The sequence below is a fragment of the Canis lupus genome, chromosome 14, assembly GCF_003254725.2.
Source record: "Canis lupus dingo isolate Sandy chromosome 14, ASM325472v2, whole genome shotgun sequence".
Taxonomy (NCBI): Eukaryota; Metazoa; Chordata; class Mammalia; order Carnivora; family Canidae; genus Canis; species Canis lupus.
The window spans coordinates 47919313-47937120 of record NC_064256.1 but is presented as its reverse complement, the minus strand read 5'-3'; the positions used below and the strand labels follow the sequence as shown (position 1 = coordinate 47937120).

The 17808-nt window shown below is 39.2% G+C and overlaps 1 protein-coding gene across 2 annotated transcripts in view; it reads left to right on the top strand.

The window, feature by feature from the left end:
* AOAH (acyloxyacyl hydrolase) overlaps positions 1-17808 on the top strand; it is a 158052-nt gene that overhangs the window by 9114 nt on the left and 131130 nt on the right. For both annotated transcript variants that reach the window (XM_025464638.3, XM_025464639.3), the window contains exon 3: positions 9385-9480. In XM_025464638.3, coding sequence (XP_025320423.3) covers positions 9385-9480 — 96 coding nt within the window. The remainder of the gene's footprint in view (positions 1-9384; positions 9481-17808) is intronic.

Genomic DNA, 17808 nt, shown 5'->3' with positions numbered 1-17808 from the left:
CTTTTTTTGGTAAGAATTGGCAAGATGATTCTAAAATGTATATGAAAATGCAAAGAAACTAGACTAGCCAAAAATTTTGTAAAACACTGTTTGAAAAGTGACACTATCTAATTCCCTATTTCAAATCACACACAATTATTAATTCAATTCATAGGTCTCAAGGTAAGAGCTAAAACTATGAAACTTCGAGGAGAAAACATAGAAGAAAATCTTTGTGACATTGGATTCAAAGATTCTTAAATATGACATCAAAATGGCTACACAAAAAGAAAAAAATTATAAGTAACCCCTTATTAAATTAAACACTTTCGCTCTCAAAGAAATGTCATTAGAAAGTGAAAGGAATATTGTGAGAAAATATGCACAAATCCTATAGACTTCAATATACCAATGATTATTTTAATTAATGTTATTGACAATGTTCACTTTCAAAATCCCATATTTTAATATATTCAGTGTGACACCTGGAAGCATATAGATTTCAAGTTTCAGCTGATCTGGATTAGAATCACTTAGCAGTGGAATCACTGCTTGTTTAAAAGTCCTTAAATACATTGTGTAACTTCTCTGAGACTCCTATGTCTTATCTGTAAAATGGGAAGTAACAAGCTCATGAGGAGGAGGATTAAATGAGACACAGTTTGCAAAAGCACCCAGTAGAGAGCTGAAACAACTAAGGTATTCTAGAAAATGTCATTTCACATTTTTTTTTAGAGTTTACTAAGGTAGAAGGCAACTATTAAAAAGCTTATTCAATGAGAAATTATTTTATAAAATACAATGTTTTTTTTTTCTAATTATAAAGGAATATGTGGCTTTCAGAGAGATGTTAGAAAATACTGAAAAAGATTTTTAAAGAATGAAATCAACTTTGGGCACCTGGGTGACTCATTCGGGTAAGCATTTGACTTCTGCTCAGGTCATGATCTCAGGGTCCTGGGGTTGAGCCTTGTGTCAGGCTCTGTGCTCATCAAGGAGTCTATTTGTCCCTCTGCCCCTCCCCCTTCTCTTAAGCATGCTCTCTCTCTCTCTCAAATAAAAAATATCTTAAAAAAAAAAAAAAGAATCAACTGTAATCTCAAAACCCAGATGAACACTATTGATATTTTGCTATATTTCCTCTCAGAATTGTCTAAGTATGTATTTACGGGGTTTGACTCTTGCTTTATTATTCCATTTGATTTCTAAATCTGGATGGTTAAGTAGACAATCTAAAATCAAACACTTTTTTTTCAACAAAACATTTGTAAGAACTTTGGTAGTAGTAAGTCTTTGCTAGCCGGCAGAAATTTTTCTAGTTAATAAGTAGTTTTGTACATAAAAACTGTTGGGTATAGTCAAAGATCATCTATTATTTCTATCTATCGTCTATCTATCTATCTATCTATCTATCTATCTATCTATCATCTATCTGTCATCTATCTATCCCTGAATCATCAGTCTATCCTTTCTATTTATCCATCCATCCATCCATCCACCTACCCACCAAAGTACCCACTCACCCGTTCATCCGTTTCTTTATCCAGCCATCTTCTATCTCTAAGTATCTATTTTAGAATTCAAATATAGGAGTGAAAAAAAAATGAAGCCATACATTTTCTGAAAGATAATCTCAGTAGTTAATGGCTTTAATGTTCTGACTTGCCATTTAGGATTATACAGAGGACATTTCTCATAACCTGGTAAACTAAATCTGCAGCTCCAACTTTGACAAAAATTTAAATGAAGTATGCATTAAGACAAGAACATAAAGACTCCTAACTCTGGGAAACGAACTAGGGGTGGTGGAAGGGGAGGAGGGTGGGGGGTGGGGGTGACTGGGTGGTGGGCACTGAGGGGGGCACTTGACGGGATGAGCACTGGGTGTTATTCTGTATGTTGGCAAATTGAACACCAATAAAAAATAAACTTATTATTAAAAAAGATTTTATTTAAAATATTATATAGGCAAAATATTGAAAAGAACATATTTCAACTTCCCAAATCTTTCTGAGTATATTAAATTCTAACAAGGTCTCTCTGGGTGAATTCTAATAGGTATAATTAAAAGAGGAGTCTTAGTAAAACTTTTTTCTTATTTTAATTTACTTCCCAGAAATTGAGAAAATGAAAGACTCTGTTGATTAGATAACAAATGTTTTTACAAGTCAGGTGGTTTCTAGTTCTTTGCTTTCCACACGATTGAAGGGACACTTAATGGAGTTGTCAGGTGATGGATCATTCAGAATAATTTCCAATGATAGATCACTTTATGATTTTTGACATTTAACTCAGAAGGAGTAAAAGAACTGAATGACATTGCTCCATCAAAAGTCCTTCCGTTTCCATTTACTTAAATAAACATGTTTTCTCACCACTTATCAATAATATTTAAAAATGAAAAATAGGAATAGACAGGATACTTGAGCCTTGCTTGTTTACATGAATAAGTAATATTCTTTAAAAAAATTTTTTTACTGGAGTTCAATTTGCCAACATTTAGCATAACACCCAGTGCTCATCCCACCAAGTGCCCTCCTCAGTGCCCATCACCCAGTCACCCCAACCCCCCGCCTACCTCCAATAAGTAATATTCTTTAACAGATATAAGTATGAATCAAAAAGGCCAATCATCTCACTAAGAAGTGCAATCCCAATAAAATTTTACTTTTATCAAATTGGCAATACATATTGTTTAGAAAATTTAATTTTATTAATAACAAAAACTCTATCCAAAAGAATTTTTTAATACTTAGAGTTATATTCACAGGAAATTAAAATTTTCATTTAAATTTTATTCATATTTTTAGTGTTAAGAAGTAGAAGAGTGAGATCAATAAAATACTTTCAATCATAAAAATATATTACATTGGGATAAAATTCTATAGTGGAAGAAAAATTCAAAGTAGACTTTTTATTGAAATATGAATTCAAGAGAGGGATTATCAACATAAATTTCTCACTGTGAAAGAAGAGTTTGAGCTTGTAATTTTTTCAGTGGATGAGATTAGGTATAAATCACTGTAGTATTTAGATTCCTTTAGATACATAGGGATTAATGTATGATTTCTACTATGATATTTAGAGTCTGCCTAGAATTATACTCTTTGCAACTATTTAAATTGATACCCATTAATAATACTTTAACATCCATTAAAATGTGGAAGGGGTATATAACTTTTCGAATTTCCTTTAAGGGGCACAAAGCAAAATATTTGAAACCATTGGTGTACATTCTATGCTAGAGCATCCGGAGCCCATGCTCTATGTCTGCCCTGCAAGAGTCTTCATGGTGGGATCTCTTCCTATCCCTCTCACTCTGTCTTTCCCATGGACCCTGGGCCTTGGCCAACCCTTCTCTTTCTCACATTCAAGTCTTTAAAAATATTCCACCTCCCTTCTTAAAGATCTGTGCTGCTTTTTCTGTTGAATAAGGTTCCCCCATTCTCTAACATTCAACTCCTCCAGGAAACTGTCACTGGTTTCCAAGGCAGAGTTAGTTTCTTCCTCCTCTGTGCTTCCAGAGCACTGCGAGGTCCCTGTACCATAGCACTTACAGGCTGCCAGGACTAGACTGCTGTTCTAGTCATCAGGCTTGACTCCCAGTCTGTGACGTCTCTAATTCACATTAGTATCCTCAGCTTCTGAGCACATAGTAGGTGCTCCTAAGTATGCATCGAATTAATAACAGGATGGGATAGCCCTGGTGTCTGTACTCTCATTTCTCTATTATTAGCTTTTTATACATTTCTAAATTAGCCAAGCCAACCATCCCACAGTCTCTCAGCACAGTTTGCTTATTTCTTCTCATCATCATTGCTTATGCTCTGCTCAGCCTTGAATGCACTCAGCCTCTCACCAGGAAATTGCCCAATACAGTGCCTCTCTCATTGCCAATGTTCTTACAAACGTTGGAAGTTTGGAACCCACGAGCGTTTTCTCATAAAGACAATGTTCTAGGTGATGGTCAGGTTAGGTCACAGAGCCTACCTAATCTGCCGAAATGTAGTGAAAATACCAGCTATTGGCAATAAAAGCAAACTTGGCCATAGAAAAATAAAAACACTGTTGATACTGCAATATGTTTTTCAAAGACAAGTTTCTGAGTTTCTATTTTAAAAAGAGTCACGGAGAAGATGTCTTCACCCTATGGTCTCAGCAGTTGGAATAGAAGCTGACAGTAGGCATTTGTTAAATGCTAGACAGCATGTGCATTTTTATGTGTTAGATCACTTAAGCCTCACAATGCTTTTGCTGGGTGTGTCAGATAGCCTGTGCTGCCTTCCAAACCACTCCACACTATGCAACAGTCATTCATTAGCTTCCAATTCTGTGGGCTGGCAATTTGGGGCTGGGTATAGTTGGGTGGCTCTCCTGCTAGTGTCCCCTGAGCTCACTCCTGCTGCTGCATTCAGCTGAAAGATGGTGGAATGACAGGGGCTGGATGATCTAGAATGGCCTCATTCACAAATCTAGTAGTTGGCAGGCTGTTGGCTGGGGCACAACGGCTCCCCTTCGGGTGGCCTCTCCAGCAGGCTGGCTCAAGCTCACAGTTATAATGTTCTAAGAGGGGAAAAAGTAGAAGCTGTAAGGCCTCTTGAGGCCTGGGTTCAGACCCAACGTGCTGTCATTTCCTCCATGGTGCACCAATCAAAGCAGGTTACACAAGGCCAGATCAGAGGACTGGGAAGCAGATTGCTCCTCTTCAAGGGAGGAAGTACAAAATAGTCGTGGCCATGTTTAATATATCATGCAAGTAGATATTAGGAGACCATTTGGGGGGTGCCAAAATCTGGGTTCAGGGAGGTTAACCATCCTGCCAAATACATCAGCTCATAAGCCACAGAAGCAGGATGTGAGCCCAGGTCTGTCTGACCCCCACATTCTTCTATTCTCCCCTGGAACCTAGCTTCTTCCGTCTCTTCCCTCCCTTCCATTTCCTTTTCTTCTCCTACCCACTTCTCCCTCCCTGAGTTGTGTGCTACCATCTCTGGTTTAGTAACTAAGAGCTTATGGAAACTAGACTGGCAGTAGGACAATTGGAAGTGATTATTTTCATACCTTTCTTTCTTATTTCCCCTTTTTTTCACCAACATGAGAAAGGCCTGGGATCACGTAAACTTGGAAAGCCGTATCTTCTGCTCCCACCCAAGCAGGGAAACCTGAGGAGAACAGAATCGAGGGACATTGTGGTGGCATTGTGGTGGTAGGCGGGATGTAGAAAGTCATGTGGGTCCAACAGGGATTCAGGGATCCAAACTTAGGTGTGGCGTGGCTCTAAACCCTGTGCTCTGCTCCTCCCTGGAACCAAGCCAGGAACACAGGAGTCAGTTTTGATTCTCACGTTCCCTCACTCTTCTTTCCTTCACACATCACTTCATTAATAAATTGTATCAGGTTAACCTCCACAATAGATCCCAAATCTGTCTTTCTCTGTGTCCACGCTGCTCATTACTCTCTGCAATCCATCATCATCTCTCTTCAGGACCAAAATAGCCTCCCACTTCATCTCTTTGCTTCCATCTTTGCCCCCTCAGGTCCTTCCTCCCCATGACAGTCAGCACAATAAATTAAAGACAGAGATCAGAGAGCAGCAGCCCCTTCCACAAAACCCAGCCATGGCTCCCCATCGCTCTCTGGAAAAATCCCTGGCTCCTCTGCAATCTACAAATCCAATGAACCCGGCCTCTTCTTTTCCCTGCACCTCACCTTTCACTACTGGGTTCTGGTGTCAGGCTTTCCTAGTTTTATGCCATGAAGTGGGCACCAGTAGCCACCCCCTTCAGAACCTGCCCTAGCTCCTCATGATCCTTTCCATTATATTACTCTTTTTGCATGTGTATTCTACAGAAAAGCCTTCTGGGGCTCTAGCTAAGGTTTACAACACCCCCATCCCCACTAACCTCTGCTACTTCACCCTGTTTCCTTATCTTCATAGCACCTAAAATTATTTATAATTATGTATTTGCTTACTTATTTGCACTTTTCCTTATCTTCATAGTGCCTAAAATTATTTATAATTATGCATTTGCTTACTAATTTGCACTTTTCTCTAATAGAGTATAATCTCTAAGAGGGCAGGAACTGTATCAGCTTGTTTTCAGCATATACTCAGAGCCCAGCACAGGGCCTCCATCTAGAAGGAACTCAATACATACTCTGTTCCAGTCCCAGCTGTCCTGCTTACTAACTATACACTCGAGAAGGCTTCTAACCTCCCTGAGCCTCTGTCTGCTGGTCTGCAAAATGAGAGCGATAATTCCTGCATCTATGAGTTGTTGTGAAGTTTGAATGAGATGATAATGTATGCAAAACACTTTGAAAACTGCAGAGCACACTCTAGCCATGTGATGAATTATTTATGCCCCCATTTAGGGTCAAAAAGGAAGTATAGTCATGCTGACTCTGGCTCTGATAACTGCCAAGTGCTTTCTGGGCTTTTCCATGAAGTGTGGGTTTAAGACAAATGGGAAATCTTTTAGCCTGTTCTCTGCAGTGGCTACATTTCCAGAGAGCACTGATATGATTATAATTAGACTTGCAAGGGTCCTGTTTCATTTCAAAAGGATTCTGGGTATCATTTGCAGCCTACCTGAGTTATGTGTCCAGAAACAGATCCCTGTGGCAGGTGTTTTTATTTGGGTCCATTCGCGTCTTTTCCTACAATATCAGGAGTGTCTGTTTCTATTACACTCATTAGTCTCAGATGCCATGTGAGAAGAGATTTGCCATATGTGAGGTTTCAGATGGTGACCACTGAACAAAAAGCACAGCTCTCACTGGCTCTCATCACTTTCTAAATGAACAGTAGCTTGGACAAACTCACTTTAGAAGAGCCAGGCCTTTTATTAGCAGCCAGAGAATGGTGTGTAATGGGAGAAATTACTTTGCTCATGCATCTCTCCCAAGGAAAACATTCTTTAGCTTGTCAAGCCTGTGGAACCTATTATTAGAAACGATAGCAAAGTCAATTTATCCATTCTTGCCAACTAAAGGATTCAGAACACACCTTACTGTAGACCTTAAATTAACAAACCAGCTGGAAGGGGAGTTGAGCCCACTGGAAATGGGCAGGGATGTCCAAGTGAACAGGACTCAAATCAAAGCTGAGCCCAACCTGGGCTTTTACGTATTTCAAACCCCATTACCTGCTTTTCTGCAGAGCTCTTTTGATCATAACTCTTCACTAGGCAGAGTGAAGGTAATGGGAAGATCCACCCAATCTTCAGAGACAGTTGACTTTTTTTTTTGGCTCCTTTTTATCTAATGATTTCCAATTTTAGCAAGCAGTGCTAAGGAGCCATCAAGGAGCCACCAAAGTCATAAGAGTCCTCGATGGGATTCCTCTGAGTAAAAGAAAAACCCATACCTATAAGTACAAGGAAGCAGGTTGGTTTTGAGCAGCACATTGCATTGACCCTTCTAAGCCCTGGATTAAAACAAATGCATACTTGTGTTTCAAGCCCACTCTGGGTAAAGCAGCTTATTGATGAAATGCCTGATGAAGTGATTGTTATGCAAAATTTCAACCCAATCTCCACTGCCTTCTTTGGATTTTTTGTTTGTTTTTAAAGGATTTATTTATTTGTTTGTTTTAGAGAGAGAGAGAGAGAGAAAGCATGCAAGTGTTGGGGGGGTGGCAGAGGGAGAGGGAGAGAGAGACTCCCAAGCAGACTCTCTGCTGAGGGATACAATGCAATCGAGGCCAAAGACTCATCACATGTTGCAATGTCAAGAAAGTAGGAAGTCTCTCATTCATTAGCAATCTCAACATTTCACAAAAGGTTTTATTTCTTTATGTCAAGAAATCCTCAATTGTACTATCACCTCTGTTATGAGCCACCTTCCCTCAAGAATTCTGGTAGAAACCTGGTTTTAATGACACTGCATATGAATTTGGGTTCCCAGCTCCTTGAGCAGATGGGTAATAGTGAGCTTACTACTGGGCCAGGCACCCTGGAACTTTCTCATTTGGGATATAAGCCTTCTTTTGCCTGCTTAGAAACCAACCTCTGCTAATAAATGCTACTCCTCCTATCTCAAGGAGGCCAAACAATTTCCTCCCATAGACTTACTGATCTTTGGCCAATCAACCCTTTGTGTATAGAAGAAAGTGTCCCTTCCCTTTGGAAAAAGGAGATTTGGGCTTCCCCAAGCATTTAGGAAATCAAAGCTGGTGATAGAACTCTCTAAGGGGTTTCAGCCTAGCATTTCTGGGCCTACACACCTATATATCAAGGCAGCTGAAGGAATATATTTCGAATTTAATCTGAGGTTCCTTCTAGATACTTATTATATTGGTACACGCTTTCAAGCAGAGTGCTTTATAGCTGGGAGGTAAAATGATATTTTACAATAGTGTTATGATTTCAAAGGCACATTCACTTGCATTGTTATCTCCCTTAATCATTACAGCAGCCCTATAGGAAACTTATTACCTATTTTGCAGTGAGAGACCAAGTCTTAGAAAGCCTGGCCAGGTCTTCTGATTACAAATGATAAGCAATTTCCACCACTTTTCTAAAATTAAAAACCTCACCCTAGGTCACAGCTGAGCATGTATGGGGTGGGAATGATCCTATTCACAATGAAGCCATCAATTGCAAAAAGGAAGAGAAGAAAGATGCCAATGTCTATGAGCTTCTACTCCATGCTGGCTGGTTTGTTCCTGCACTATCTCCTTTAAATGTCAAGTCTTGGGACACCAGGGTAGCTCAATGGTTGAGCGTCTGCCTTCAGCTCAGGGCATGATCCTGGGTCCTAGGATCAAATCCCACATCGGGTTCCTTGCAGGAAGCCTGCTTCTCCTTCTGCCTGTCTCTCTCTCTCTCTCTCTCTCTCTCTCTCTCATGAATAAATAAATAAATAAAATATTTTTAAATAAATAAATAATAAATGTCTTATCTTTCTCCCATGTGATGGAAATATAACTAAACAAAGATTCAGTTACCTTGCTAAAGTCACAAAGCTTCCAAGTGGCAAAACTGAACTGACAACCAGTTTTTCTGATCCTTGAACACACCATCTTAGCACACTTCACACTTTACAACTCACAGTGTCTTTATGCACACGGTAGATTTAAAAAGGCTCAGCAAACAGGAGCACCTGGGTGGCGCAATGGTTGAGTGGCTGCCTTTAGCCCAGGTCCTGACCCCAGAGTTCTGGGATGGAGTCCCGCATCAGGTTCCTTCCAGGGAGCCTGTCTCTCCCTCTACCTAAGTACCTGTGTCTCGCATGTATAAGTAAATAAGATCTTTAAAAATAAATAAAAGGCTCAGCACACAAAAATTCTGTATTTTGGAAAGGTTGGTGTTCCTAAGGACACACGTATCCTTACCTTTCCCCTGGCCCTCCAGCAGGGTTTTCCTTATGACACTGCTGACATGTTTTTCTGCCCCCTTGCAGCCTGTGTGGTGGTGGTATCCGTGATTGAACAACTTGTTCAAGTTCACAACTCCACGGTGGAGGCCTCGATGGAGAGACTCTGCAGCTACCTGCCAGGTAAATACAGAAAGGGTCGGGTGGCTGTGGGTCTGCTTCTTTGTTTGGTTCTTGGGTCATTGTGAGTGAGTCTATACACACGCTTATGGAAGAGAACGTAACTGAGTTATTTCCGTGAGTTGCTATTCTTATGGGGCTCCTGGAAATTAAAACACACACACATGCGCGAAAACCACTCTAGGCAGTTTTGTCCTCCAACGTTCATTTTCCATCTAGGCAGAATGAGACTATTGTGGACATTTGGGGAATAAAATGTAGAATGGTAATTATCGTTTCATTTGTCACATTTAGAATGATTTGCCCAACTGAGTTTCATTGCCTTAAATACTAAGAAGGTCAAAATAATGAAAAAAATGGATAATTTTCAATGATTTATGTTAATTTAACCACATGCACAGACTCACCCACAGGCCTACCAACACAGAGCTTTGTTTAGGCCCAGAAGGCAATTGATCTTCAAACCCCCAATGGGATGGGCAGCGAGGATGGCTCAGCTCAGTCCCCGCCTTCCGCCCAGGGCTTGATCCTGGGGACCTGGGATCGAGTCCCACGTCCGGCTCCCTGCTTCTCCCTCTGCCTGTGTCTGTGCCTCTCTCTTTCTCTCTCTCTGTTCATGAGTAAATAAAACCCCAATGGGAAAACGACCTGGAATCAGTCCATGGATTTGAACCAGCTCTCTATAAAATCATCTAACCCATTCTCCAAAAAAAAATAATAATAATAATAAAAGGAACTGATTGATGATTCAAACAAAATGTGGGGGTGGGGAGGAGAGGACTCTGAGCTTGTCTCCACCCTCCAGCAGAGCTAGATAGTCACCAAGTTATTCTGAACACCCAAGAAGTCAGTCCGAGTCCGAGAGAACAAAACCTGCAAGCCTCCAAGTAGAAACACGACCACCTTTGTGGAAGGTAGGGGGCAGGGCAATTCGCGGGGGGAGGCAGCGGGTGCAGGCCTCAGGGAGGAGCCTGCACCGTGTTGGCAGTGGCGCAGCGCACAAGCTCCATACGCTCCCGACCCGGGAGGATCCGTCCGGATTCAAGGTGCTCGGGTGGCTGAGGGGAGCACAATCCCCGGAGGATCCCTTGGGTCACAGGAGGAACAGGTGGCGCCACAGTGCTGCGCTGTTCCCAGGCATGGGGCCCTGCAGCCCACGGAGCAGGCTGCCCCTAGGGTCTGCGGAGGGCTCTCCCGGGAGCGGAGGGCAAGCGGGTGACACCTGCGCCACCTGCGCCCAGGGGAGCGCCCTGCTCCTCCCAGCAGGCGTCCCTGACATTTTGGAGTTTGGAAACTGGGTTCCAGGCCTGAGCCAGCGCACCCAGGCCGCCCTGCGCCGCCCAGCAGCCCCGCCCGCAGGTGGCCGGGAGGCCAGGCGCCCGCAGGCCTCTCCCCCAAGACCCCAAGACCCCTGGAAACCACAGCTCCCCCGAGGGCAGCTTCCGGGGGAAAGAGCAACGGGCTTCCTTTCCACTTTTATTCTTTATTTCTTGTTATATTTTCATGTATTATATTTTCCAATTCCCTTTTTCTAATGTTTTATTATGATTCTTTAAACAATTTTGTATCTATGATTTTCATAGATATATATGAAATTTATATATATATGAATTTTCGTATGTATGCTTTTCATATTTTTTCATATATATATAGGTCTACTTTCATTTTATTTATCTCAGGATCTAGATTCTTTTTTTTTTTTAAGATTTTATTTATTTATTCATGAGAGATGCAGGCAGAGGGAGAAGCAGGCTCCATGCAAGGAGCCGGATGTGGGACTCGATCCTGGGACTCCAGGTCGAAGGCAGATGCTTAACCACTGAGCCACCCAGGCATCCCAAGGGATCTAGATCCTTTTAACAAGCAGACCCAAGCATTCCAGGATCTAGTTTTTTTCATTTGTTTTTCTTGTTTTGTATTTTTGTTTTGTTTGTTTTTGTCTTTTGGGTTTTTTCTTTTTGTTTGTTTGTTTTTGCTTTGTTTTTGTTTTTTTGCATGTTTGTTTTGCTTTTGTTGTTCCCTTTTCTCTTCTGAACTCTTTTATTTCTGGACAAAATGACGAGATGGAGGAAATCTCCCAAAGAAAGAACATGAGGTAGAATTCATGGCCAGGGATTTAATCAATACAGCTATGAGTAAGATGTCTGAACGAGAATTGAAAATGATTGTAAGGATACTAGCTGGGCTTGAAAAAAGCATAGAAGACACTAGAGAATCCCTTACCATAGAGATAAAAGAACTAAAATCTAGTTAGGCCAAAATTTAGAATGCTATAACCAAGATGCAAACACAAATGGAGGCCATAAAAACGAAGATGGATAAAGCAGAGAAGTGAATCAGTGATATAGAGGATAAAATTATGGAAAATAATGAAACTGAAAAGAAGAGGAAAAAAAAAGGTAATGGATCACGAAAGTAGACTTTGGGAATTCAGTGACTTAGTAAAATGTAATAACATTTGTATCATAGGAGTCCCAGATGATGAAATGAGAGATTAAAAGGCAGAAGATTTATTGATCAAATTATAGCTGAAACCTCCCTAATCTGGGGAAGGACACAGACATCAAAATCCAAGAAATACAGAAAACTCCCATTAAATCCAACAAAAGCTAGCCATCACCAAGGCATATCATAGTCAAATTCAAAAAATACACAGACAAGGAAAGAATCCTGAAAGCAGCAAAGGAAAAAAGGTCCTTAACCTAGGAGAAGACAAATCAGGTTCACAGTGAATCTGTCCAAAGAGACTTAGCAGGGCAGAAAGAAGAAGAAAATATTCAATGTGTTGAATGGGAAAAATATGCAGATAAGAATTCTTTATCCAGCAAAGCCATCATTCAGAATAAAAGAGAGATACAGTTTTTCAGACAAACAGACACTAAAGGGGTTCATGATCATTAAACCAGCCCTGCAAGAAATTTTAAGGGGAAACTCTTTGAGTGGAGAAAAAAGACCAAAAGCAACAAAGACTAGAAAGGACCAGATAGTGTCACCAGAGAGCAACACCAACTCTACAGATAACACAATGGCACTAAATTCATATCTCTCAATAATCACTCTGAATGCAAATGGACTAAATGCTCCCATCAAAAAGACATTGGGTATCAGAATGGATGAAAAAACAAGATCCATCTACATGTGCTTACAAGAGACCCATTTTAGACCTAAACATACCTGCAGATTAAAAGTGAGGGGATAGAGAACCATCTATCATGCTAATGGATGTCAAAAGAAAGCCAGTGTAGCCATACTTATATCAGACTAACTAGATTTTAAAATAAAGACTGTAACAAGAGATGAAGAAAGGCATTATATCGTAATTAAGGGGTCCATCCATCAAAAAGATCTAACAATTGTAAATATGCCCTCAACTTGAGAGCACCCAAATATATAAATCAACTAATAATAAACACAAAGAAACTCATTGATAATAATACAATGACAGTAGGGGACTCTAATACTCCACTTATAGCAATGGACAGATAGATCATCTAAGCAGAAAATCAACAAGGAAACAATGGCTTTGAATGACACACTGGCCCAGGTGGATTTAATAAATATATTCAGAACATTTCATCTTAAACAGCAGAATACATATTCTTCTGAAGTGCACATGGAACATTCTCCAGAATAGATCATATACTGAGTCACAAACCAGCCCTCAACAAGTACAAACAGATCAAGATCGATACCATGTATACTTTTAGACCACAACACTATGAAACTGGAAGTCAGCCACAAGAGAAAATTTGGAAAAACCTCAAATACATGGAGGTTAAAGAACCTCCTACTAAAGAATGAATAGGTTAGCCAGGAAACTAAAGAAGAATTTTAAAAATATATGGAAGCAAATGAAAATGAAAGCACGACAACCCAAAACCTTTGGGATGTAGCAAAAGCAATCCTAAGAGGGTAGTATATTGCAGTATAGGCCTATCTCAAGAAACAAGAAAAGTGTCAAATACACAACTTAACCGTACACCTAAAGGAGCTAGTAATGGAACAGCAAATAAAGCCTAAAGCCAGAAGAGGAAGGGAAATAATAAAGATTAGAGCGGAAATGAATGATGTAGAAACAAACAAACAAAAACAGTAGAATGCATTGATGAAACCAAGAGCTGTCTCTTTGAAAGAATTAATAAAATTGATAAACCACTACCCAGACTTATCTAAAAGCAAAGAGAAAGATAAAATCACAAATGACAGAGGAGAGATCACAACCAACACCACAGAAATACAAAATTATGAGAATACTATGAAAATTATATGCCAACAAACTGAGTAACCTGGAAGAAATGGACAAATTCCTAGAAACTTTAAAACTACCAAAACTAAAACAGGAAGAAATAGAAAATCTGAACAGATCCATAGCTAGCAAAGAAATTGAATCAGTAATCAAAAATCTCCCAACAAACAAAAGTCTTGGGCTGGATGACTTCCCAGGGGAATTCTATCAGACATTTAAAGAAGAGCTAATACCTACTCTTCTCAAACTTCCAAAAAATAGAAATGAAAGGAAAATGTCCAAATACATTCTACAAAGCCAGCATTATGTTGATTCCAAAACCAAAGATCCCACTAAAAAGGAGAATTGTAGGCTGATATCCCTGATAAATGTGGATATAAAAATTCTCAGTGAAACACTAGCAAATCAAATTTGATGGTACATTAAAAGAATTATTCACCAAGATTAAATGGGATTTATTCCTGGGCTGCAGGGGTGCTTCAGTATTCACAAATCAATCAACATGATACACCACATTAATAAAAGAAAGGATTAAAAGCATATAATCCTGTCAATAGATGCAAAAAAAAAAAAAGCATTTGACAAAATGCAGCATCCTTTCTGATAAAAACCCATAACTAAGTATGGATAGAGGAAACATACCTCAATACCATAAAGGTCATATAAAAAAAGACCCACAGCTAACATCATCCTCAGTGGGGAAAAACTGAGGGCCTTTTGCTTACAGTCAGGAACAAGACAAAGATATCCACTCTCACCATTACTATTTAACATAGTACTGGAAGTCTTAGCCTCAGCAATCATATAACAAAAAAGAAATAAAAGGCATCAAATTGGCAAGGAAGAAGTCAAACTTTTACTATTTGTAGATGACATGATACTCTATGTATAAAATCTGAAAGACTCCACCACAAAATTGCTAGAATTCATACATGAATTCAGCAAAGTCACAGGATATAAAATCAATGTGCAGAAATCTGTTGCATTTCTATACACCCATAAGAAAGCAGCAGAAAAAGAAATCAAGGAGTCAATCCCATTTGCAATTGCACCAAAAACAATAAGATACCTAGAGATAAACCTAAAGCAGTAAAAGATCTGTACTCTGAAAACTATAGAACACTTAATGAAAGAAATTGAAGAGGACACAAAGAAATGGAAAAGAATTCCATGCTGATGGATTGGAAGAACAAATATTGTTAAAATGTCAATGCTACCCAAAGCAGTCTACACATATAATGCAATCCCCATCAAAATACAACCAGTGTTTTTTCACAGAGCTGGAAAGCACAATCCTAAAATTTGTATGGAACCACACAAGACCTCCAAATAGCCAAAGCAGTTCTGAAAAAGAAAAACAAAATGGAGGCATCATGATTCTGGATTTCAAGCTATACTACAAAGCTGTTGTCATCAAAACAATATGGTACTGGCACAGAAACAGACACATAGATCAATGGAACAGAATAGAGAACTCAGAAATGGACCCACAACTATATGGTTGACAATCTTCAACAAAGCAGGAAAGAGTATCCAATAGGAATGACAGTCTTTTCAACAAATGGTGTTGGGAAAGGTGGACAGCCACATGCAGAAGAATGAAATTGGACCACTTTCTTACACCATACACAAGAATACATTCAAAATGGATGAAATGTGAGATAGGAAACCATCAAAATCTTAGAGAACACAGGCAGTAACCTCTTTGACCTCGACCATAGCAACTTCTTACCAGACATGTCACCACAGGCAAGGAAAACAAAAGCAAAATTGAAATATTGGGACTTCGTCGAGTTAAAAAGCTTCTGCACAGCAAAGGAAACAATCAGCAAAACCAAAAGGCAGCCTACAGAATGGGAGAAGATATTTGCAAATGACATATCTGATAAAGGGCTAGTATCCAAGATCTACAAAGAACTTATCAATCTCAACAACCAAAAAACAAATAATCCAGTTAAGAAATGGTCAGAAGACATAAATAGACACTTTTCCAAAAAAGATACCCAGGTAGCTAAAAGACACACATGAGAAGATGCTCAGCATCATAAGGGAAATACAAATTCAAACCATGAGGAGATACCATCTCACATCTGCGAAGGTGGCTAAAATTAACCATCGACACAAGAAACAACAGGCATTGGGGAGCATGCAGAGAAAGGGGAACCATCTTGCACTGTTGATGGGAATGCAAACTGGTGCAGCCATTCTGGAGAAGAGTTTGGAGGTTCCTCAAAATGTTAAAAGTAGAACTACCCTACGATCCAGCAATTGCACACTAGATGTTTGCCCACAGGATGCACAAATACAGATTCAAAGGAATCCATGCACCTTGATGTTTATAGCAGCATTGTCAACAATAACCAAACTATGGAGAGAGCTAAAATGTCCATCAGCTGATGAATGGATAAAGAAAATGTGATACACACACACACACGTATATCGCTATATATATCACTATACATATCACTATGTATATATATATATAGAATATTCCTCAACCATCAGAAAGAATGAAACCTTGCCATTTGCAGCAACATGGATGGAGCTAGAGTATATTATGCTTAAGTGAAATAAGTCAGCCAGAGAAAGACAAATACCATATGATCTCACTCAGCATGTGAAGTTTAAGAAAGAAAACAGATGAACATATGGGAAGGGGGAAAAGAGAAAAAGGAGAGAAGGAAACAAGCCATAAGAGACTCTTAATGATAGAGAACAAACTGAGGGCTGATGGAGGGAGGTGGGTGGGGGATGGCCTAGATGGGTGATGGGTATTAAGGAGGGCACTTGTGAGGAGCACTGGGTGTTGTATGTAAGTGATGAGTCACTGAATTCTACTCCAAAAATCAATATTGCACTGTAAGTTAGCTACCTAAAATTTAAATTAAAAAAAAAAAGAGATAGAAAGCATACTTAGTAAATTTAGACATTTGGGTGGAATAGGTATTATGTTTGATGATTAAGTCATAATTTAAAATTATCTCTGTTCTAGAATGAATAAAAAAGATTAGTTTAAGTACAAAAAATATACACATTATGTATTTCTCTTTCCATCTCAACAAAATTAAGAAAATATTGATTCTATTTCCCTTATAGACTACTATTCGGTGAATAGTCACGATGAGTAAACTTCTTTGAGAGTCAAACTGTCATCCATTTAATGTTAAAACAAATTCATCAAGGGTGAATTTTTTTCAAAGCAAAGAAGATAGACTAATGCCTGTTGTGTCTTTGGTTTACCTATCATGCTGTGCCAATAGCATCAAAGCATTCTCAGAGAATTTATTGCATTCAGCAACAATATGCTTAATTTTCTTGGAATTTAAACTAAACACCAAGAGAGAATAATACACAAACACACGTGTCTACAATGTTCCAGATTGACCATTGTTAAGATTTTGACATATTTACATCCTCTTTTTTTGTGGAATTAGAATGTGGCATATGAACTTGAAACACTCTTTGGCTTCCCCTCACCCCGTTTCATTCTTCCTCCCATCTCCCTAGAGAGAACCACTTATATGAATTTGATGAACTTCTTGTCAAGTTTGACACTTTCACATTCACTTGTATGAATCCATAAACAATGTTTGGTATTGTTCAGTGGGTAATTTTTTTTACGTGTCTTTTGGTAAAACAAAACAAATCTAGAAAGCCACACAAAATAACTTTATAGTTTTATCAGTTATTAAAAAGTGAATACCCTTGTAAATGTAGCCTGGGTCAAGAAGGCACAGGTAGGTAGCTACTCCCCTTTCCATCATAAATCACTTCTTTTGCCTAAAGGAACAGCATCCTGAATTTTTCTGTAATCACTTTTTTCATTGCTTTATGCTTTTATCATCCAAGTGAGCATTCCCTACACTATAGTCTTGCCTAGTTTAAAATTTTTTGATATGTCTTTTAAGTCTATTTTAATCTACAAGTTTTCTTCCCATCCTGTCCTTTGTCGTGTAATTTAATTGTGGGATTTGTCCTATAGAGTTCCCCACAGTCTGGATTTTGCTGATTGCCTCCCTGTGGTATGATTGAATATGTTGTTCTGTGTTCTGTATTTCCTGAAATTTTGCAGCTAGATCCAGAGG